General features: G+C 34.3%; 1 protein-coding gene across 1 annotated transcript in view; it reads right to left on the bottom strand.

The window, feature by feature from the left end:
* Positions 1–25,839, bottom strand: part of HMCN1 (hemicentin 1) — a 447,089-nt gene that overhangs the window by 209,722 nt on the left and 211,528 nt on the right. Inside the window, exons 13-19 of the mRNA XM_012736423.2 lie at positions 24,806–24,933; positions 20,867–20,980; positions 15,477–15,635; positions 8,829–9,023; positions 6,001–6,096; positions 4,310–4,437; positions 2,840–2,984 (exon numbers count right to left, since the gene is read on the bottom strand). Coding sequence (XP_012591877.2) covers positions 2,840–2,984; positions 4,310–4,437; positions 6,001–6,096; positions 8,829–9,023; positions 15,477–15,635; positions 20,867–20,980; positions 24,806–24,933 — 965 coding nt within the window. The remainder of the gene's footprint in view (positions 1–2,839; positions 2,985–4,309; positions 4,438–6,000; positions 6,097–8,828; positions 9,024–15,476; positions 15,636–20,866; positions 20,981–24,805; positions 24,934–25,839) is intronic.

Genomic DNA, 25,839 nt, shown 5'->3' on the forward strand with positions numbered 1-25,839 from the left:
TTTAAAGTTGAACATTTTCAATATATATGTATTGTTTGTAAAGATTAACAATAATTTAACATTTTCTGATTAACAATAATTTAACATTTTCATATACTCCCTCCCTATAGGTAGGGAGTATATAAGGAAGTATACCAAACAAAGAAAATATGATAGTTGTGATCTGGAAAATTTAATAAAAGCTCAAAATCAAGCAGTAAGTTATGTCTAATAAGCTGACCTTCCTAACAAAAACAGAAGAGGACTGAAGAAAAATTATTTTTTCCTGGAAACCCAAGATATTATAACCTATGAATAACATATTTACACATATCTTTGATCATTGTTCATTTCCCATTAAGCTACAGTGAGCTGACATAAGCCCACCTCAGAGAAATGGGCTGTTTAATCACTACCTATTAAATATCTGTACACAGAAATCACTTAGCAAGCTACTAAATTTAACTTAAATAATAAGATTTGTTTTCTTAAAAAGAATTCAACAGTAAAACTTGAAAGACCTTAGGAGTTTACATTTAAAAGACTAAAATACAGGATTCTAAGTCAATATTTTTCAGTAAGAAGAATAATATACTTCTGACTTCAGAAAGCAACTAAAGAATTAACATTATATGAGTAGAAGTAAGAGGAAAAGGATTAATGTTAGATCACTCAATTCTGTGTATATCATAATTAATCAATTAATGATTTTTGTTAAAGAATCTTCCATATATGAAAGATCCTAACACAGTGCAAGGAAGACAATAAAAGCCCAATATATACCAGGTATTTCCTATCCATCTTTTGGAAAGATGAGACTGGAACTGCTCCCAGGAGTTCAATCACTCATCATGTCTTTTGCTTAAAATCTAATTTTTCCAGAATTATAATAACTACCCTGGAGTAGAAGTTTGCTAGAACAAGAGATGTCAGAAACCTCAGTGCAAAAAAAATTCCCTGAAAGGCTTAGATTAGATATGCTACATACTCATATTTTCCTATGGCTAGGCTTATTCTTTAGATAATTTCTTCTTAAAGAATTGGCTGCAAATCCCCCTCCCTAAATAAGAATTCCAGGCTGCTCTCTAAAGCAAGAAATTTAATTTTCAGAATCATCATGGAATATTCAATTTTCAACTATGCTGTCAATTTACAGCCACATGGAATAAGTCATTTCCTTAAATGCCTATTGAGTTTGACAGCAATATAGAAAAGTGGCAAATTTTGGCAACGGTTTTGAAATCTGATGAGATTTGGATATGGAAGATAAATTTCTTTCCAGATTGTCAATTTGCATAAACCAATACAACAATTGAACTGCTTTGTCATTTTAGTTGGCACTTATACTTGCATTCATTCATTCATTCTTTAAGAATTTGTTGAGAGCCTTTGGTGAATATTCTCAAGAGTGGAAAGGCAGCATGATGAAAGAGCAGCACTGCTAATTAACACGAATATGGAGGCATGGAGAAGCTACAACGCAGCATCACATCCAACTGCCACGTGGCTCCTAGGTTTAGTTGGTGCCAAATGGCTGGGTTGATTTTTCTTTTAATTAGCTGCTCATTTTGAACAAAGATAGATCAATAAATGACCTCTTAATTTTTCATTATTAAAACTTCTTGCATCATGATAAACCATATCATTACTTTGTCTGTTTTCAACCCTCAGATCTGGCTGATATAACAACTAGTCCTGTCACTCTTCCACCTAAGTGAAAATTTGCCCTCAGAATCTTTCTCAACATTGATATTCCAAGCCATCACTAGAAGCCAAAAGGATATGACATGAGGGTATTCCTATACTAGATTCTCAAGCCATTCCAAAAGCACTGTCTAGGAAATCTATGGTCTGGTCTTCTTGAAAAATAGTTACACAACTATAACTAATCTGGAAGTTTGCATTTATTCTTTTAGGCTAATTTAGTGTTGTTTAGTATTTCTTCAAAATAATACTTCTTCAAGAATACCTAAGGTGATGTTGGTGGAGACTTGGTACAAAACTGAGAGAGGTGTGAGAGGCTCTTTAAAATAAGAAGCAGGCATAAAAAAGAAGGTGGTCTACATTCATTGAAATTGTCAACATACAAAATTTGAAAACTACTGGGTTCTCCAATTTGTGTTCTAAATAAAGAATGAATCAACTACTAAAAATAAGTGTTCTGTGCTACTTTCTTCTCTAAGATATTCATTCCTTTACACAAAACTATTTTTAATACTACATGTTTTAGAAAGCAATGTTGCAAAGTCTTTAAAGGAAATTTATGCAAAAGTTATGATAATTTCTTAAACTATGAAAGCTGTCACCTATTTATTGAAATGTAAAAAGTTGGTAACTGTTAGTCATCAATGGAAAAAGATAGCTTCTGGATTTTCTTATTTGTGACCTTTAATTTATTTAACATGCAAGGAGATTGTTTGGAGCGCATGAGATGACCTTTCGAAAAGCTTAGGTCATTTCTAGCTCACACACAAAGGGGTCATTAGTGAGGACATGCCTGTTGCACAATCCAAAAAGAAAAGGCAATTTGGATGGTATAATAAGTTCAGCTTGCCTGAAATTAAAATGCATTTTTAAACGTAATTCTTTGAGAACTGAGTTCACTTTTATCAATTAAGAAACCACTTAACAAAAGCCCTTGGCCAGACTCAGCTGGCGTCTCCCAAGAATGTCTTTTTGTGTACACAGGAAAGGGAAATCTGGAAACAACATTAACAATGTAGATATTGTTCAGGAAATAAAAAATAAAAAGTAGGGTAGATATTTATTTGTAATTAGAGGAACAGAGTTATTTGATTAAAATATATGAACAAAACTTTGAACACAGTTTGGAAACAATTACATTGGGTGTGTCTCTTACCATGCACGACAACAGAGGTAGTTTTGTTATTGGTTCCAGCAACATTACTGGCCACACAAGTATATTCGCCGACATCTTGAAGCTGAACTCTTTCAATATGGAGGCTCCCATCGCTGCGCACAGTGATGTAAGGATTTTGGACCAACTTAAAGGGGAAAAAATGGTCATTTTTAATTTAAAAAGGCAAGGATTTCTCTGAGCCAAAACTGGATCTGCTTTTTTTCCAACTGAGTTTTTAAATGTCTTATAAAATACCAAAATATTTTAATGTCCTTAAGTGAAAAATGATGAGCATTAACTATTACCAAGAGTGTATCAATTGTATTTAACCCTGATAAAACTCTAAAAATTATACCTACTAATATTTATCACACAGTTTTACACATGCTACAAAAAGGAAAGAAATAGACAACACTTGTTTAATGTTTTGGTGGATTTTGTCATCACTCAGGACCCAAATTTCACTAATAATTTTTCCTTTTGGCTTAAACAGTTGTTTCCCAAGAAGACTGTATTACCACTAGCAAGCCATTTTATATTTTTATTTTGGCACATAGGCACCTATTCAAGCCAAGGGAGAATGACTTAACCTCAAAACTCACCCTTGTCAGGTGACAGGTGCAAACCATTAGTGGACAATGTATGATATAAGAATTATGTCAGAGAAGGCTGGTAATATTTTCAGTTGAGAATGATTACCTCTAAATCTGTGTCATTTATACACATCGCCTATAGGATATTTTAGTGCTCAAATAGTATTATCCTATAAAAGCACTTATTTTTTAAGTGAGGTATACTAATTTTTCTCAGGTTTTTATGCTAATAGGAACAATTTTATAACTTCTTACATGGAATCAATTCACTTTTAATCAGCACATCAAGAAGAGAGTGAATCTCAATACTCCGGAAAATTAAAGGAAAAATGTTTTAAAGTAGATTACATGTTTATAGAAAAAACTTCATAGAACTGTAAAAACTTTTCACATCCTTTCATAATCAAAAGTCATACACTGAAAAACTATGATAACGACATACATCTACTTTTAAAAAGTTCACAATAAGAGATGTATTGTTTGAAGTTAATAAGAATAAAGAGTAATATACAAAATGAAAGAATTTTATGAGAATATCAACATTTCATAAAGCACCACAAAGAAGGGTATAAAAATATTTAAATGTTATGAAAATAGCTTAATACTTGCTTCAGTTTTTACATATTCTGAAAGGAGTTTATTAGTGACCTGAATCTAGTATGAAATCATGAAAATTATAACACTGATTATTTCTCCATTTTATTAATCTCAAAATAATATAAATGACATAAACATGTTAATAATGAAGAAAAGTTTTGGTACACTTACAAAATATATTCTTGTTTATTTATTAAATTGATATTTCAGCAGTCAGAATACATTATTTCTTACTCAAAAAACTTGGGAATGTGAATGGATACATTTCAAGTGTTCTTACCATAGCTGAATTCTTAATCCACCGACGTTCTGGAATGGGATTTCCAGCCAATAGAGTACAAGGCAAAGTAAGCTGTTGTCCTTCAATAACATTGGCCACTGAAGGGCTGATTCCAATAAGTGGAGCAACTAAACCAGAGAGAGCAGAGACATTTTCAATTCTGTTCCACCCAAAAGGAAGGTAAACTATTTTCAGGCCAAAAGGACTATTAGTAATGATACAAAAATTTGAATTTTCAGAAATAAAATCTTTAAATGGAAATGGGCATGAATTTGAATGTAAAGATAAAAGATCCTTCTAAGTAGTAGGAATGGCAAAAAGGATAGGTAAAACCGTAGCACAGAAGTAAGGGAAGTAACAGAAAGAATGTGTATGGTGTGGAAGGCCAGAAATGTCAAGCCAAGAATTTGCAGTGTATTCAGTAGATAAATGGACAGTGGCTGAAAGCATTTATAAATGGAAAAGTGGAATTATCAGAACCACCTTTAGGGGAAATATTAATCTGAAAACTGTAAATAGACTGGAAGGAGTAGGATCAATAAGGAAGCTGTTGGAATAGTGCAAGCAAATAAAATGAGATAGATTCTCTTAGATGGAATGGTAAAGAAGCATTGGAAGAAGAAGCATATGCCCTTTTCTAGAAATTAATGAGTAAGTTTAACATAAATCAAAGCAAAATACCTAAAAGATTTTACTCAGAAAATTTAAGCATATATAGATGAATGAAGGGAAACACATAAAAAAATTTGAAAAAGAGTGTTAATGAGAAACATATATTATCAGATTTAAAAATCATATTAAATGCTATAATAATTTAAGCAGTGAGCCAGGTATGGTGACTCATGCCTGTAATCCTAGCACTCTGAGAGGATGAGGTGGGAGGATCCCTTGAGGTCAGGAGTTCAAGATCAGCCTGAGCAAGACTGAGACCCGTATCTACTAAAAATAGAAAAAATTACTGAGGTGTGGTGGTGCATGCCTATATTTCCCACCTACTTGGGAGGACTGAGGCAGGAGGATCATTTGAGCCCAGAAGTTTGAGGTTGCAGTGAGCTATGATGATGCCACTGCACTCTAACTTGGTGACAGAGAAGGACTCTGTCTAAAAATAAAATAATATAAATAAAATAAAATATGATAATTTAAATAATGTAATACTATTGCATCCATAGAATTCCAAGGAATAGACATAGGAATCTAAACTTAGCTCATGATCAAATGGGTATTTGATCAACAGGAGGAGAATAATCAATAGAAGATATTGAATCAAATGTCTCACCACTTGAAAATAAACAATATTATATTTTTACTTCATTTCATACATATGAATAATTCCATTTTGACTAAAATGATAAGTGTATAAAAGGAACCAGAAAGAAACTAAAAAAGAACTCCACCATTCAAATATGTGTGTGTCTGTGTGGGTATTCATATTTAGAATTAAATCAAATCATTTAAATTGATCTAGATTTTTTCATATGCAAGACAAGGAGGTTAGAGCAGATGATCTCTAAGGTTATTTTCAGATCTAACATTCTAAGAAATATGAAATACAGTAGGGGAGGGAAAACTAGTCTAGTAATCAGGTATATATCTTTGTTCTCTTAAGTGGCACGGCTTGAGAGAGGATGTAGTAAAAGAAATCTGATGATTTTAAAGAGTGTGGTATGCAGACACTTAATTGATCTTACCGAGTCCTGTCACTGTTATTGTTGTCTCTGACTGGATCTTTCCAAACTGGTTTTCTGCTTCACAAATATAGGTTCCTTTGTCACTTGCCCATAAGTCTAAAAAGAAGAACTCACTGATTCATTCAATACCATCTATGGTGCATTAACTATGTGCCAAACAGCACTGAGATCTGTGGATGGAAATAATGACATCGCCTCTGGTAGTTCCCATTCTAGGGGAGGAGACACACACAGAAACCAGCAATCATACCACAGTGTGAAAAATGCTAAAATAGGAACATCAAACAATGAGCTGTGGAAGCACAGAGACAAGAGCGATTGACCGCATACAGTGGAGTTAGAGAAGGATCCACACCAGAGGTAGTATCTGAGCTATACCTCAGAATACAGGACTGGGGAGAAGAGAGAAAGCATAGTTCAAATCTAGAGAGTTACAAAGGCAAAAGCATGACTTGGAAAATCATGGTCTGTTCAAAGGATGGAAAGCTGCACCACCAATGGACACTGAACCACCACCCTGAAGGCATTCTAGAAGTCTGCAGGAGAGATTTTCTTAGTTGGCCCAATGACTGGGGGCATTTAGTGGGCAAACAGTGGAATTATCCAAATCCAGCAGGATTTTTGAAGTTCCCAACTAGAAATTTATGGATTTGATAGCTTTGTTTATAATTACATGAGACTATAACCTAATTCTGTATACGCAGAAGAACTGTGGCAATCATTATCCACCATTTTAGAAAATCACTTCATCAGCTTGGAGTTTTTGAGTCATCAAACCTACACTCCTGTATCAGTCCGCTGATCTGAGCTACTGAATTCATGTGATGCTACATACACATGTAAGCATATTGAGCAGATAATGCCAGGGTATTTACGTATTGAAATACATATAGCTTTAATTTAAATTACTTTCCCTTATTTTCCTTGGCACTACATTTTAGAATTAAAATAATTTTTATTACCTTAGATCAAATATATAGAATTTTTTTTCAAGATAATAAAAGGGTATTACAAAACATTTGTAATTAAAGAGGGGACTGGGGCAATCAGGATGGGGACCACTGAGTTATAAGTTGTGCCAGTACAGTTAGGAGACTGAAGTTGAAAAGGTGAGCTGGTGCCTCCTTTAGAGTATAGCTTTCTCTTATGAGCAACAGGGAAAGCAAGAGAAGATTTTAAGTAGGCAAATGATTGTAATGTTATAAATATCTTAACCAAAAATAGCAGTTTAATCTATTCATAAGTTTTGAACAGAGAAAGATGCAGTTTTCAATTATGAATACCTCCATACTATCTCAGATAAAGAACAATGACAAAGTGTCTACTCCTCTGTTAACGACATGCATCTAACTGCCTAACTGCATCTGGTAAATTCAGGTGGTGTCCGCTCTAAGTAGTAATAAACATTTATTTAAAAAGGAAAATTCAGGAAATCACCCAGATTATAAGTCATACATTAGTTTTAACCAAGATATTTTCCATATTACTGATTCTTAGACTAATTTGTGTAGAAATACAACATCTACTAAGAACCAAGTTTTTTTTTTTTTTTATTTCAGCATATTACAGGAGTACAAATGTCTGGTTACATATATTGCTTTTGCCCCACCTGAGTCAGAGCTAGAACTAAGTTTCTAATCAAATTTCCTTCCAGACAATTTAATTTATACAACTGGGCAACTGTTGCTCAATATATTAGCCTCTTTTATCCTTTCTTTTCTTTCATCTTCTCTAATTAATATGTTTTCAGGTCTCTTTGTTCCCCCCTGTAGGCTATTTCTCATCACCACCATCACTCTACCTGTGAAACTATTTGAAACTTCTAATTTTTCCTTTCTTTCATCTCTCCTCCTGCCCTGCAGAGGCATTGTTCTGAAACAGAACTTTCCATGTACCTTTTCCTGCCTATGAAACTTGGAGGGAGACTCTCTAGTTTTTACATCATGATCAAGTGCATTTCTTCACCTGGACATTTCAGGTCCTGCAAAATCTAACCCAATCTGAGCTGTACTTCTCAGTAGCTACCTCTGTGGCCATGCACTCAGACGATAGATTATAAAATACTTGAGGGAGGGATCCTATATTTAACCTCTGTCTTCACTCCAGAGCCTAGAACAGAGCTAAATACAGAAAAACTTGTTTTTAGACAGCTTAATTTATATCTGGAAGTTTAAGTGGCCACTGTACATTTAATATGATAAACTTAGAAATCACTAATTGGAGGCTTTCTGTAAAATACTCCAAAGATACAATTAGTTTTAAAAAATCACTTAATGATCTGAATGTGTTTCCTCCTCTGTTACCATCATGTAAATATTCTTAATGATATTTTTAAAAATCAAGAGTGTTTTCAAGTGTCTGAATATCTTATAGTGAAAATTTTTGGATGATGGAGTATCTGGCCTTTTTGGGGGGAAAGGGGATCTTTTGCTTCAGGCAATTATAGATTTTAATCAAGGATTTTCCACAGCACCCTTATGCATGTCATTATGTACTGTTAGCCAAAAATAAATACCTGAAGTTTACCTTTCTATATGACAATTGTTACAAGAGTCAATGAAATATGACCACAGGTGACTATTTGCAATAAGAAATAGTAAGGTATGAAGAAGTCATATTGCTTCACAAGCCCTTATGACAAATCAATGAGATACATATGAATAATTCCTAAGAATAAAAAGTTAGTACTATCTCAAAGTGAAATACAACAAACACAAAACGTGTTGGCAAGATTAATCCATGATTTTAAATAGTAAAACCTATGTATAAAACATGAAAGTATAATATATATGTACACATTTGTATAAAATGTATTTCCTTTAACCTACTTAAAATAAAGAGAGCTCCTGTTCTTAGTTGGCTGATGGAACTAACTGAAAAAGGTCTTGAGAAAATCGGCATGTTGTCCAATCTTCGCCATTTGATCTTTGGTTCTGGATATCCCTGAACATAACAAGGTAATGTCACATTTGAGCCAATTTCCATAGAAATATCAGCAGGTTCCTGTATGAAAATTGGAGGTGCTGGAAGATATTAAAAACCACAAACATGTCATTGGTATAGTATACAGGCATATTCAATATAAGCTGAATTATTAAACATTCAACAGATTGAATTTGAATCAAATCATGGTTCATATAATATTGTAAATTTACCCTGTAGGTATTACTATACCATTTAGAAATAGCAGTTGCTTCTTTTCTACTTTACAAATGAATAGAGACCTTAGGAGTTCAACCATTTCTTTAATATAGATGATTTTTTTAAAAAGCAGGAATTTAAATCAGGAGTAGCTTAAATAAAGAAAATATTTCAGTCTAGAAATTTGTTTTCAATTTTAGTTTGTGTCATACTACTCAAACCTTAAGACTACTTTATAAATAAGTTAGCCTTGAAATGAAATAATTTTGACACTTTCCACAACTTACTCACCTTGGCTGAATTTTTAAATGAACTTAATTGAAAACAGAGTTCATTCTTCAATAATCATTATATAACAAGCCAACAGTCTTTACTCTGAAATTATATCCTTGCTTAATATCACATTCTTGCTTCTCATATCTTTCACATTTTTTGAGTTAGAGAAATTTAAGTTTGTGAATCAGTAATACAAAGAAGTAACAGAATATAGTACTTGATGAAGGGAGAATAGGGAGTGCTTAACATCTCAGACAGAGTTAAGAAATGATTCAGAAACCATAAAAGTTTTAGATAAGAAAGATGCAGATATCCACATAATTTAGGTAACCACAGAAGCCAAGAGGAAGAGATAGAAATACATCAGAAGCACAGCTTGGAAAACCAGGAATGCAATATAGGGAGGATGCTGTCAGCAAGTCCAAATAGATGAGGTTCTCAATGTGTCCCAAAAACTTGTAAGTAAAAACATTTGAGGCATCAGCCAAGGAGAAATACATAGGGTACAACTGGAGGCAATGGATGAAATCTGCCCCTATAAAACTCTAAGAGAAGGTACCCTAAGTTGGGCTGCTTGATAAAGTCAAGGTTAAATCTTGGTTAGAAATGATGACAACTGCCACTTACAGAGTCAGAAATTATGTTTAGTGCTTTTGATTAATTATCTCATTTAATTTTCACAATATCCCTATGAGATATGTACTATTATTACTCTGATATTACAGATAAAGAAACTGAAGCACAGATAGTTGATGTGCTAAGTGTCACATGGAGTTGAATGGTGGAGCTAGGATTAAACACCAGGTCAATCCAACTTTAAAGCCACAATTCTCTCTCCCCTTCTCTAAGGGTTCTAACAACTCCTCACAGTTATACTATTTAGCAGGATCATCTAAATGACTGCAGAGATCACTTCTTTCCTTCTCGTGGGAATTCTGGAGCTTGGATATACAGTTGTCTCCCAAGCAGCATTAGTGCTTTTTTAGCTGAAGTCAAAGAACTCCCTCTAACTTTGCAGCCTCGTCTCCTGTTATTTCTCAACACAAATTCTCTCTGGGTAAACAAACAGTACCCCTTGTTCTTCTCTAAATAAGGAATGACTTTTCTCCTATCAGTACCTGTATTATTACCATCCCCTTCAAATGTAATGTCTGCTGTTGATCTCTGGATATTAAAATACTGATAATCCTTTAATCTGGTTCCAGAGATGGACATCATTTTTTTTTCCTCTCTGACAGTTCAGAGATCTTGCGTTCTACAATTCTCATGGCAATCACCACATTCAGCCACATTAATTAGACTATAGATTCGTGGGTTTTTTCCTAGAGACTTTATATTTGCAACTGTATTTTTATCTTTTACAGCAGCTAACATGGTACCTTATGCATTATTCATGGCTAGTAAATATTTGTGAATGAATTATTATGAATTATTAAATTATTATGAACTATTGAATCAATATGAAAACACTTCAGTAATAACCCAGTCTGTGTGTGTTTGTGTGCGTATACGCATATGTGTGTATGAGGGTGACAACCTTGATCCAGTACATTTGAACTTTCACTTTTGAAAGAAACATGGCAATTTCAGAAGCCTTAATTTTTTTACTGAACCTAAACAAAATTAAATTAAATACAAAAATTTAACAATATGTTTTTAAAAAGAAGTAGTGTATCTGGGTTTAGATTCTTAATTCATCCATATGGGAATTTGACTTGCAAAAATAATGGGCAAAGTGAACATATCTTAACAATAGTTTATAAAGTAGCTCAGAGCTTGCTTACCCAAAGTCTCTAAGGCTTAGTTACTTTTCTCTGGGTAAATAAAAGTCATTTATCCTAGAGCAGGTAGCTTTTCTGAAAAATGGAGCTTAAGTTTAAAGAATGTGTTAGGCTCAGAGTATGAGCAGGTGAATGTGGTGATGGACAGAAAATAAATTCCAGAACAGCACAAAGATATGCAGAAGGCTGGGATCTACCAAGTACTTGGAAGAAAACCCAGTTTACTGACACATCAGAACATTGGCATTAATGAAAATGAAGACAAATTTGAATTTTCAGAACTAAGAAAGCCAAGAACAAAAAAGGATAAGCAAATCTCAAATTGTGCCAACAAAACTCAATTAAAGCAAGAGAAATCATCTGTTGTGAAGCAGCTTTAGGAACGGCAACCAGGCACAAGACAAGCACAAGGTCAAGGAGTATATGTACTTGTATCAGAAAACAAGGCAAATGAGAATACCAGGCACTAGGTAAGCAGCCAAGACAGCATCAATGACAAGCAAACCTCAAAAATGAAGCAGCTTAGCTCAGCCAAGAAGCTTTTTAAACACTTCCTACTCCTGAGTGTGGCCAACACAAACTCCAAGTGAATTACATTGGGTGGATGGTAAACAGATTAATGAAACTAGGGGAAGAAGACCAGTGTAGTACAGTGCATGATGCTGTACAGAAGAGGCTGCTTGATTAGACAGGTGAACATGCTCACTAAGTGCTTTCAAATGGCAGTTCTACTATTGCTCTGTCTGTAGGCTTGGGAAGTTATTATTATTTTGGGGGGAAAATTATGTTACCTCCCCCAGTTTAAATTTCCCCATGAACAAAAAGGAGATAATAACATTTCCTATCTTATTTTGTTAAAAGAGATAATCTTTATTAATCATTTAGTATATAGTAATCACCCAAATATTAGGTATCATTAAAATTAGTAAAATATTGTAGCATGAAGTGCTTAAATCTCATTTCAGGAGTTTAATGTGTCTGTTGTTAATTTCAATTTTGGCTCCCCCATGTAGCCTGTTAGGATAATTTTTGATCCCCAGTGATTGCCTGAGTATTTGCGGCCAAGCACCTTGAGCACAAATTGCCACCTGTGCAGGGTTAATGCCATAATACAGTTTTGATATCACTTACATGTATATATGGCTCTGTGTGCACATTATTTTGAAAATATAAAAATCACAAACAGATTGATCATTTTACACTAAACGTTATTCCATAAAATTATTCTAGGACCCTGAGGGACAATTAAATATACATACATTCAATATGGCAACTCTTGTATTATTTTAGTCAGAGATTTTCTTTCCAAAAATGATTGGACACATTGTTTTTGTTCTACCAAACCACAAAGCATGAAACCACAGTCTAAGACTCAAACCTTGTGTGGTATGGAATGCTACAAATAAAATTGTTGCCACGTCAACTTTTTGTTTGATGTAGCCAATCCTCTTTTCTTCCAAATGACTTCACAATCCACTATCCCTTTTTAGAAAGAATAAAAACCATTGGTATCTTTCCCTGTTGACCTGAAATGTCCATACTTTAAAGCCATGATGATGAGCAATAGGAAAAAGGACACTCAGTACAAGAAGCTAGAAATCAGAAATGATCTTAAATAGTCTTTTCATTATTTTTTGATCTAGTATTATTAATGTCAAGTAACAGGCCCATAAAAACAATCTGAAAGCCCAAATAACTACATGATATGTATAAAAGTGTGTTTTTCTTAAGTCATAAGCTACTTATATTTATGTCCAATAGTTCTATAACTCAAATTAATAATTTTATGCATTACTAAGTTTAGTACTTGTCTCAGCCTTTTCTTTAAAAAGTCAAGTTGAGATGGTGACTTTTATATTAAAAACCCAATGCATAATCTTAAATACTATGTTGCTATTGTATAGACATTTTCTTATTATTTTTCAAGACCCAGAGACCCAAAATGACCACTTAACTTGTGAAATTAATATTCATCTACTTGACATATGTTGTATTAAACAACTTTAGGGCAACAGCAGTTATAGGTGATATGTTGACCCATTCTCTCTCCAGAGAAGCTTCTCTTAACCACTATCTAAATTCTGGGGAAAGTTTTGATTTGTAGTGTCTTTGCCTTTAAACTTAATAGTGATAACTACAATCATCACTACAGCTGTGATTTCCATGGTTATTGGCATTTATGTCTTATATCTGCTAGAATAAGTAGCAATAGTTTTATGTGAACAGACAACTTCTAATCAACCTTTGCAAGCTACAACAAGAGGGATTTAATGGTGAATAAGGAAATAGTTAAGGCATAACAGAAACATGAATGGTGCCGAGTTTAACACTAAGTTATATTTTGCAATTGTTAACAATGGCCAAGGTCACAGTAAGCAAATAATTCAAATAATTCAGTTAATGGTTTTATCAGGACAATCACTAGAATAAAAGTTGAGAATGACATTGTCTTAGAGAGGGTCATAGAAGGTGAAGATCTCGAATATGAATGAAGATAAGACAAATTTCAGTGCAGTGCAAGGAATGGATCATAAATATGAAACATTAGTTGGGATGTTTCCTAATCTGATACAAGTCACCTCAGCAAAGACAGCCCTAGCCCTTCATGATGTACCACTGTACAGAAAGGAGAACTTGGAAAACTCAGAAGCTAAAAAAGATTATCAAGAAGTAGTAAGTGAAGAAGCATGTGTAAGATTCCTAGGTGTCCTACAAACTTTGAGGAGGCTGAGGATGCCATTACCTTTTTGCTGGGAACAATTACTGAGGCTGTTTCTCTCTTCCTCTAGAGCTAGACCACTTGAAAAGAATGTTGGGCAAATATGAAATATATATGCAGGACAAGAGGGGGAAGCAGAACTAAAAAATGTTGAGAATTAAAATGTTATACTCAGTATATTTTTTGAAAACAAGAATTCTGTATCTAGGGACCCTCTTCATTTGGGTCTTACATTTCTAGAAGCATTGCTGTCTTTCACATCCTGCTGGTAAGTTCAGAGATACTTTCCACTCAGAGATTCCAATGTTATTTTCAAGACATTTCCCTTAATAACCACAGAGTTTAGTCATGGTTCAAACACTTCTTGCAGTGCCCAAGACAGACTCTATAGTGGTCTTTGTGGTCATTTCCAGCTTTGTTGATTCTACCCCAAGGGCATAATCACCAAGAACGCATAGTGTTCACAGACAGCCCAGGGGCAAAGGGATCCTAAAAGATCCCAGGAGGAAAAAAATTCAGCTTACATGAAACAAAATATCAACTTAGAGGCCCATAATTTTCATTTAAAGACTTAACATAGTAGAACTAAAATGTTTTATGTTACTGTATTCTAAAAAAAAGATGGGTTTTCTTTATACTTCCTAACTTTTATTAATAAAAAATAATTTTGGCATGAAAATCATCATACATGAATACAATACAATTTAATGAAATGTCATTTTATAAGTTTTAAGTGATACGACTGTTTATCTGTTCAAATTAAGCTGCCAGGTTCTTTTTCATACACACTGACCTCTGTTTTATTTAGTGTTTTACCACATTGTGTGGGGATTTTTTTTTAAAGATACTTGAGATAGAGAGACAAAGGAGGGAGAACCAAACTTCTTGAGTAATGTAAATATGGTTGTCACACACATTGTATCCTTCATATTATGATTGACATTTATTTGTAGTTAGTACTTTATTTTATATACTGGGGAGTAATTGCTACAGAATTTTTTTAAAAAGTAAAAGCACAATGACATCTACCTTTGCTGTCATTGACATCTCCAAAATATGGTCTAGGGCCAAAATCTAATTCCTGGCCTCCAGATGTTAACACTTAGAAATTTGGTGGCAGAATGGATGACTCCTGATAGGAGAATGGCAATATATGATATACGGGTGAAACCTATAGTCTCTGAAGTCAGACAACTTGAGTTCAAATATCCAAGCTGTGCACCCCCCCCCCCAGCTCTGTGACCATGATCAAGTTGCTTAACCTTTATCCACCTCAGTTTCCTTATCTATGCAATGGAGATAATTATAGGATCTTCCTCTTAGGATTATCATGAGAGTTTAATGAAATAATGCATACAAAAGTCCTTGACACAATGAATGGTACAAAAAGAGCACTAGCAAATACTAACTACCATTATTATGTTAATAATCTGAAATGTTCATTCTAATTTTGGCATTCTGACAACTATTTCTACCAAATTATGTCAAAGTTATATTAAACATGGAAAAACAGCAGATCAATTCTAAAACGAATTGATCTATCTGATTTGGGTGCTTACAGCCAACATCCAGGGTTATCTTGCCAGTTGCTCTTCCAGCATCATTGACGGCTACACAGGTGTAATCACCAGCATCCAGATCTTGCGTTTCCTGAATCTTCAAAAGTCCCAAGAGAGGGTCAATAATGAGGAATGGCGAAGACTTCAACTCAAGGTCTCCTAAGTCAAAGCAGAGGAAAGAACACTAAATGCTAAAGTATTTACATCACCTGTTGGTTTGATTTCAAAACTTCTGAATAACATTGATTGCAAAGTTCTTAAATACAAGAGTCCACCACAACGTAACACTTTCTATAACATAAAATATTGACCTGTAATGAATTGTGTACAAATATTTCATATATATATGCATATGTACAGATATAAAAAGAAGAATGAGCTCTTTGAAGCTACGTTGGGGAACTAGGAAAGGCTGGTAGTGGTAACTGTGGCTATGTTAGGTAAGAAGGGAATAGGAAGATGAGTGTTGAAAAGAGGTGTCTACCATCTTTGTAGCAGGATACATTTCAGTTTCTCAGGAAATGCTTGAGAAACTAAGAGATTTTCTTAGTTTATCGAAATGGCAGCACCTCAAACCTACCAAGGACCACTTTTATTAGAAGGCAGACAATGCCTCAACAAAGCTGTAATTTAGGTTTGGCTTTTCCTGATGCTTCACCTCCTTCAAGGTGTCTCCTCTCCAAAGAATGAAATTAACCAGGATGGCCAGTATCATTAAAAAGTACATAGTACTGGATGTTTAACGCCAGCTCAGTGTTTGCATTGTTTTTGTTTGTTTTTGTAATGAGTGACATCAGACACGTTAGGATCTTAAAAACTTCCAGTTTGGAGGGCCATTGCTCTTAGAGTTCTATAGCATTCCCAAATGTCAAGTCTGAAAAGGTAACTCTCCAAAAGGTCACACACTGGCCATGTGCCCTGGGCCTGAGGATGATAAAAGTAACTCTCTTAGCTTCTAACAGGCAAAGAGAACCCAGGCGCCAGTACAGTAATTGTCTAGGACACTGAAAACAGAATCAAGCAACAGATTCAAGGCAATAGAGAGACAATCCTCTTTGTGTTTATATAATTTTCACAAGAGAGGAGGTCAAAGGAGCTCTAAATTAAAAAAAAAAAAATTACATTAGCAACCAACTGTCAGAGCCAAAACAAAGTATTTTGCAGCATTCCAATATTTAAAACCCCAATCATCCTTTTAAGCTTGCTACTACATGCCACGTGAGAATGAGAGCAGCAACTGAAGCTGTGTCTGTGTGCCTCTGAGAAATTTTCCTAAATGAAAGCAGATGATGTTGACATAAACTTTCCTCCCACCACGGGAGGATGCAATGTGACCTTGCTGTTCATCAAGTATTAAAATGTTTGGACTAAATGGAAATCCATTTAGATTTTTGGAATTTACTTCCTTTTTATATTACTTCTGTATATGTCAGAAGACATAACAGGATGAAATAAAGACCTTTTTGCTAGTAGCTTTTTTCCAAAATAAAAATGTTTAAAGAATACTACTTGTGTGATAGATATACCAAAAGACCAGACTCCACTATTATACAATATATACTATACATGTAATGGAATTCAACTTGTACCCCCAAAGTCCGTTAAAATTTTAAAAAATACAAATACGAAAAAACAATAGCAGTCATCAAACAAAAAATAAATTGGAAAATACTAGTTCAATCAAGTTTGATCACATTTTGATAGTCTCTCCTGATTTCTAATGAAAAATTAGTCATCAAATTATTCAGAAGCCATGGATAACTGCAGAATTTTTAGATGGAAATGAAATAGTGATTATTTACTTTTTTTTTTTTTTTGAGACAGAGTCTCACTTTGTTGCCCAGGCTAGAATGAGTGCCCTGGTGTCAGCCTAGCTCACAGCAACCTCAAATTCCTGGGCTCAAGCGATCCTACTGCCTCAGCCTCCAGAGTAGCTGGGACTACAGGCATGCGCCACCATGCCTGGCTAATTTTTTCTATATATATTAGTTGGCCAATTAATTTCTTTCTACTTTTAGTAGAGACGGGGTCTTGCTCTTGCTCAGGCTGGTTTCGAACTCCTGACCTCGAGCAATCTGCCCGCCTCGGCCTCCCAGAGTGCTAGGATTACAGGTGTGAGCCACCACGGCCGGCCTGAAATAGGGATTATTTAATTTTAATACTAGATAAGATCAGAATAATGTTATATATAGTAAAATAAACTTTGCTGATGATCTATACCAGGATTTACAATCATTATCATTGAGAATTCTTTTTTTTCTGCTGCAGTTTAAATTCAATCATGGCCTCTGTGGACATAAAGACTAAAATTGATCATTATCTCTGACATAGGAGCCTTTCAAATAGTTGATGATAATGAAGTAGTTATCAAAAATGTTTGTACCAAGATCCCCTAACAATACTCTTAGAAATTATCGGGGACCCTAGTGAATTATTGTTTATGTGGATCATATTTATTTATACTGTATTTAACATTTTAGTAACCAACCCAAGAAATTTAAGAACATATGCATTCATTATTTTATAATAAGCTCATGACATTTTAACATAATGAACACAGTTCATTTAAGAAAATTATATTTTATAAAACAAGAGAAATGTAATGAGAAGAGTGGCATTGTTTCAGATTTTTGCAATTCTCTAGAATGCCTAATGTCTAACATAACAGAAGATAGCTGAGGGTTCGCATTTGCTTCTGCATTCACTCTATTAGATATAACATAACATGCAGCCTTCACAAACTCCATTATTCACTTGGGAGACAATGAGAGTGAAAAAGACAACATCGTAGTATTATTATGAAAATGGTTTTCATCTTGTGGATCCCCTAAAAGAATTATGAGAAGCCCCAGAGATTCAAAACCATATTTTAAGAACCACCAGCCTAAATAAATAAATCCAATTTTTAAAAATACTTTACCAGAAAAATTTCATAAGATTTTAACAGTGTCTCTGATTCTTCTTTGAACCCACTCTATGTGGCTCATTTCTAAAAATAAAAGATCTACAATTTCCAGATAGCATTTATATTTATGGAATCCCTTTTCTCTGATAGTCTGAATGAAATATAGTTTATTTTTTTCAAACACCAATTTTATTCAATCAGCATTTTTCCAGAAGAAAAATATATATATATATGTAAAATGGTGTTTTTGTTTTGTTTTGTTTTGGTTTTGAGTCAGAGTCTCACTCTGTTGCCCTACTAGAGTGCCGTGGTGTTAGCCTAGCTCACAGCAACCTCAAACTCCTGGGCTCAAGTACCCTCCTGCCTCAACCTCCTGAGTAGCTGGGACTACAGGCATGCACCACCATGCCTAGCTAATTTTTTGTTTCTATTTTTAGTTGACTGGCTATTTTTTTCCCCTATTTTTAGTAGAGATGGGGTCTCGCTCTTGCTCAGGCTAGTCACGAACTACTCACCTCAAGAAATATTCCCACCTTGGCTTCCCAGAGTGCTAGGATTATAGGTGTGAGCCACTGTGCCTGGCTGAAAAAGTTATTCTTATGGTGAAGGCAGGAACTCTTTCTCTCCATCCTTATGCTTTCCATAAGTTAGGATTTTCCTAACCTTTCTGGTACCTTGTCCTCAGAGGAGATGGAATAGGAAGGCCCACCTCTCCACAACCCCTTCCATTTTGGACCCAGTCTGCACGCAGAGGAGTTTGTTCTCTATCTTTGCTCTTGGTGGTTCTGACTCCACTTATGCAGTCACTTGTCTGCCTGTGACTGGGGGGTAAGTTGGCCTGATCCTAGGGTCCAGGACTGCTCTGCCTAGTGATAAAACTCAAGAACATGTCTTACAATATGGTCAGTCAGTATCTAATGCCTATGTTCTATCTCTGCTGGTTTATAACTTGGACAGAAAAATGGTATGTTATTTGCTGGACCCACTGAACTGTAATATCTGTGGTTAAGAGGAGAAACTGATAGGTAGTGAATTTCTATAATCTGTGTGGTGGCTGCATGGCTCTCTACCTCCTCCTTTAGTTTCCAAGCTATCTGTGGAGTCAAGATTGGCATGGACACTAACTTATTCAAGAGAGTAGAACTAAGGTGAGAGAACAAAAGACTTTCTGTGGGACTCTGCTATATATAGGCAGAGAAATTGGCATGGTACATGACTTTTTTCAATTTGTATTTTAATCATGAACTACTGAATGACATTTGAAATTTTAAAAAGTACTATCTCTATAACACATTTTCTGGATCTATGTAATTATAATGTAAATGCAAAAATGACATATATTTCATTGCCAATTCAGAGAGTTAAGTATTTACATAAAATTAGTTTATTTTAATGACAGAAACCTGATTAAGGAGTAAATCCAAAAATGCTTTCTTATCAGCAAAAGTACGAAGACTATAAATCTTTTAATGTGGAAAACCATGAAAATGGCATTATCTCCTAGTTTCCCTCCTTGCTTTTGATTTATATAATTTAAAAATATTTGTTTTCTACATAAAGCTTTTGTTTTTCACCTCATGTTCCCCAAGAGTTTGAACCCGAGGTGAATTCATAATTTTGTGATTATGACATCAACCTGTTGCTATGGAAATGTCTGGGATTTTACAAACAGAATCATAACAATAGAGCATTGTAATATTTAGCATTTTTCATCTGAAGATTAAAAAGTATTTTGCAAACAGCATTTCAATAATCCTAGCAACCTCCCAGTTAGGGTGTTTACAGGACTTTTTTCTTTTTCTTTCTTGTAAACTGGGAGAACTGAAACAGAAGCAGAAGCAGGGATTTTTACACAGATATCTACTGTCAGCATCTGAGACTGGACCAGGATCCAAGTATATTCTCACTACGGCCAAGTGGCACATTACGACTATTTTATTAAAGAATAACAGAAGCGTAATTTTTATGTCACAAATATAGAAAGATAATTTCTATATTTGATACTAGCATCTACCATGCATGAAGTAGCTGACTAATAAATACATTTGTATTTCAATTACCTGTAAGCTTCCATGTATATCTTTGAGCACTTTATAGAAAGCAACCTTGAGAATCTAGAAAACTTTTTAGTGAGAGCCATCACCTCTAAGAAAAATGAACTAAAATCAGTGAAGCTATTTTAAAGGTTAACCAAGTATTCTTGGACAATTTTCTACAGGAAACAATCCTAAACTAACAAAGAGAATGTTCAGCTGGATTAGCAAGGCGAACTTTTCCTGCTTTGATTTTCACAGTCCTGTAATCCATACCAGATGTCAAATCCTGAAATTTAGAGTTCAGAATTTTGAACTATCGTCTCCAGTGAGATCATAAACACATTTTATGGGGCTGCTAAGTCATACACCAAAACAAATTTTTAACAAATCATTTAAAAATCAAAAACAAAACTAAGTGAACCAGATACAAACATACTTAAGAAATGTACCTTTAAACCATTTCACTTGAGGTGGAGGAACACCTGAGGTTTTGCATTCCATGACGGTTGTATCCCCAAGGGCAACCAAGAGCTCACTCTGAACTACCATCAACTTTGGGGCTTCTGAAAAGAGCAAACATGTAAATGGTTAACATCTAGCACAAGGCCACATGGATCTTGTTTATGTTTACTAAATGAACCAATAAAAAGACCTATCAGAATTTATGTGCTTGTGGCTACTTCAGTGTTTATAAACAGAAAGAAACCCTTATAATGCATGTGCACATAGATGTGTATGATGAAAAGATCACTTGGCAAGGTTAAAAAGGATATCAGGCAAAAATAAGGACTTAAACCAGAAATGATTATGATAAAACAAAGTCCAAAATATTTAGGAAATTAATTAAAAGGTCTTTACGAAAAAGAGACATATAAGCAATGAAAAAGCTTAGAAAGCTGAATACCTCTTATAGAAAAGATACTAAAGGAACAGAGAGAGGGATAATTATAATAAAAATATAGTCGAAAGGAATGATGATAAAACTGATGGTTAAACTAAGACTTGAGGGCTACACAATTGTAGATAAATTTGTTGATAACATTTTCTAGGTGATTTTAAGGATATTCGTGTCTAACTACGGAGAGATATCTGCATGCCAAGGTAAAAATTTTTCTCTTTAAAAGTAGAGTCTCCTGGCTTTGAATCTTTTCCCCTGTATATGGTAAATACACTTATAAAGTTTCTTTCCTTTGCTGTCATTGTTTCACCCTTCGGCCCAATGCTTCAGTTCACTCACACATTTTCTTTTAACTAGACATTTTAGGACTTCCAAATTTCAACTGAGATAGTTTGAAACAAATTTAAATAAATGTAACTTCTAAAAGATTATGTTACTCCTCTGCTAGAAAATCTTCAGTGATTCTCATTGCTTTCCAAATTCTATGCTTGTTTTTTAAAAATCATGAATTGGTACATAGCTTTCTTTTTGTTTCCATTTCAAAATATTAAGGGGGTACAAATGTTTTAGTTTACATGGGTTGCTTTTGTAATGCTTCAGTCCTGGCAATAGGTTGTGCCCATCACCCTAATAGTGTTAATTGTGCCCATTAGGTAGGTTTTGCTCCTCCCCTGTCATCCCCACTCCCCTATTTGATTTCCACTAAGTTTTACTTCCCTCTGTGCACATGTATGGTCATTGGTTAGTCCCAATTTAATAGTGAGTATATGTGGTGTTTGTTTTTCCATTCTTGGGATACTTCACCTAGGAGAATGGTCTCCAGTTCCATCCAGATTGTTGCAAAAGGTATTAATTCATCTTTTTTATGGCTGTGTAGTACTCCATGATACATGTATACCACATTTTATTAATACACATGAATTGATGGGCACTTGGGATGATTCCACACCTTTGCAATTGTGAATTGTGCTGTTATAAACATTTGAGTGCAGGTGTCTTTTTGATGAAAAGCCTTCTTTTCCTTTAGGTAAACACCCAATAGTGGGGATTGCTGGATCAAATGGTAGATCTACTTTTAGTTCTTTGAGGAATCTCCATACTGTTTTCCATAAGGGCTATACTAATTTGTGGTCCAACCAACAAAGTATAAGCACTCCTTTCTCTCTGAATCCACATCAGCATCTATTGTTTTTGGACTTTTTAATAAAAGCCATTCTTCCTGGTGTAAATTCATATTCATTGTGGTTTTAATTTGCATTTCCCTGATGATTAATGACATTGAGGATTTTTTCATATGTTTATTGGCCATTTCTTTTTCTTCTTTTAATAAGCTTCCCTTCATGTCTTTTGCCCACTTTTTAAGAAGGCTGTTTGTCAAAGGACGTATCACATTACCAGACTTCAAACTATACTACAAGGCTAAGTAACCAAAACAGCACAGTATTGGTACAAAAATAGAGACATAAACCAATGGAACAGAGAAGAGAACCCAGACATAAAACCATCTACCTACAATCAACTGCTCTTCGACAAAGCAGAAAACAATTTACACTGAGGAAAAGAAGCCCTATTCAATAAATGGTGCTGGGAAAATTGGATAGCCACGTGCAGAAGAATGAAACAGTACCCCTACCTCTTACCACTCACAAAAATTAATTCAACATTTCATGTCTTAGATTTAAGATGGATAAAAGACTTAAATCTAAGGCATGAAATGGTAAGAATTCTAGAGGAAAATGTAGGAAAAACTCTTCTTGATATCGGCCTAGGCAAAGAATTTATGATTAAGACCCCAATGCAATATATGTAACCTTAACACTCGTACCCCCATAATACACTAAAATAATTTTAAAAAAGCAAAAAAAAGACCCCAATGGCAATCATGCAACGACAAAAATTAATATATGGGATTTTATTAAACTAAAAAACTTCCACACAGCTAGGGAAACAATCAACAGAGCAAAAGATAACCTACAGAATGGAAGAAAATATTTGCAAGCTACACATTTGACAAAGCGCTAATATCCAGAATTTACAAAGAACTCAAGCAAATCAGCAAGAAAAAACAAACAACCCTATTAAAAAGTGGGCATAGCTTTCTTTTTAACCTTACCCTCCATTACACTTCCTCATTTATCACAAAGTACAGAGCTCCATTGGTAGCCAAAAACAGAACACATCTTACTCCTATCTTCCTGCCTTTGCTAAAGCTATTTCCTCTTCCTAAAATGCCTTTTGGCACAACTCTTCAAATCCCACTCACTCTTCCAGACTGAGCTTAAATCCTGACTCCTTTGAGAAAACTTTGAAAATTCCCCAGTCTGACTTAATCTTCCCCTACACTAAACTCCCACTGTAGTACCTGCCTGTCTGTCTTATATTTCTTTATGTATCCACCCTCATTACATAAGCTCTTGAAAGGTAAAGAATGCATGACATACATTTTTTAAATTTTACACTCCACAGTCTCTAGCATAACACTTTGCTTGCTGCATACCCAGAGATGCTTAATAAGTTAAATAAATGTATTTAATATTTTGGCTTCTATGGTATGTGAATGAACCAAAATTTATTTCTACAATGCAATGTAAAATTCTGCTTCATCCACTTGTTCTACATTCCCAACTGTTTGTTCCTGCTATATCTGGGTGTTCTGTGAAGATTTTAAATTCAATTATCTCCAAATCTGAGCTCATCTTCCCTTCTAAATGTGTTTATTGTGTGCCTTCCTCATTTCTATAAATGAGACCACTTCTTGCTAGGCTCTAGTTTCAATACTGGTGATGCTTTTGTTCCCTCCCTCACCTGTACACTCCAACTACAATTCTCTTTCTGATGGCTCTTTTTATCCTTTGTCTCTTCTGACAGTTTTACTATCTAACTATGAATGAGGTCAAATAAGAATAAATGAAAGGGTGAACTGTAGGCCATTAATTATTCACAATTTATAACCTGGACCCAAGCATATGATACCTTTATTCTTTATCTAACTAAGAAAGACCAAATTAAAAGGAATATTCTATAGACTAATTGTCCTGAGTTATACTTCCAAAACTGTTTAAGTTTGGAGGGGGAAATTGAAGATGAAAAGAGAAAATAATATTATACACAGTTTTGAATATAAGTATAAATTACACAATGAAAGTTGAGATAAGCTAGAAAGGATACAGAATTCGTTAATCTAAAAGTGAAATACTTCAGAGAATACATGAACCATGGAAGGATTAGTAGGATAGAACACTGGACAATCTGGAACTCTTCTATAACCTGGAAGCTTCCTTAATTTCTGTTGACTAAGGAAGCTTCTAACTCTCTGCCCTTTTAACTTAAATTAGTTACAATGTTATCTTTAATCAGTGTGTGAAATGAATAATAAATTATAATATTAAGTATAATGTATTACTAATATTAATTTTCAAAAAGATACTATTACATTGCTTGATGTAATACTCATCTTATTTTAATTGCATTTTAAACTAATTATACTTGCCAATGTATCTGAGGGTAGAGGTCTGTTTATCTGTTCCAGCTGAATTACTTGCCAGGCAACCATAGACTCCTGCATCTTTGGGAACTGCATTTTTGATAAATAAGGTACCTTCTGAGGTCATCCTATACCTATGAATAAAAAACAAAAAGTAAAATTGAAAATACCATAATAGCAGTATCAAGATACTATTGCATCTTCCTTTAACTATTTTCAGATATTTAAACTTACATTTTTGGTGCTGATTATAAAAATAATTAACAACATCATTTTACAAGCAGAAATGTAATAATAATAATAATAATAATAATAATAACAACAACAGTAATAGATACCATGTATCCAGTACTAGTTACATGCCAGGCATTACTCTAAGAATTTTACATTTATTAAGATTTTTAATCTTCCTAACAACCCAATGAGTTAGATACTATTCCTAGCTCTGTTTTACAGATAAGCAAGGAAGTTATACAACTTGACCAAAGTCAGAGTTAGTAAATGGAAGAACTGGAATTTGCACCCAGGCAATCTTGCTCTGTGTAGTGAATTGCTATGCTAAACAGTTCCTCCAAATGAAAACCTGAGAGATGCAATGCCTCATGTCACACAGTGAGTCAGTAATGAATCTAGGAATAGAATATGCCCAGCTTGCGGGATCATACCTAAGATCTCCTTCTCATACCAAACTAAGAGTAATGGAAACTTTGTTGTTTATGTTTCACACATTTATTACACTGTCTGAACATGTGAGGATTGACTGTCTTTAAAAAGCATCCAGTAGAATAAAAAATACCTCTTAATGTAGTATGGCAAAAGTGAAAAATAGTTACAAAGAATGTCTGCACACACTTTAATTAGAGCTACTGTTCTGTCCTTTGCCACTCCCTCTCTCTTCTATTAAATGCCTTTAATAGATTTGTTAAAACTGTTATTTTACTCCACAGAAAGTTTATTATCCCCATTTCAATTACTCAAGTTAAACCAAATGTTACAATGTTATGTTTACAACTCAGAGTACAGAAAACCAATTGATCCCA

This window comes from Microcebus murinus, chromosome 23 (assembly GCF_040939455.1).
Source record: "Microcebus murinus isolate Inina chromosome 23, M.murinus_Inina_mat1.0, whole genome shotgun sequence".
Lineage (NCBI taxonomy): Eukaryota > Metazoa > Chordata > Mammalia > Primates > Cheirogaleidae > Microcebus > Microcebus murinus.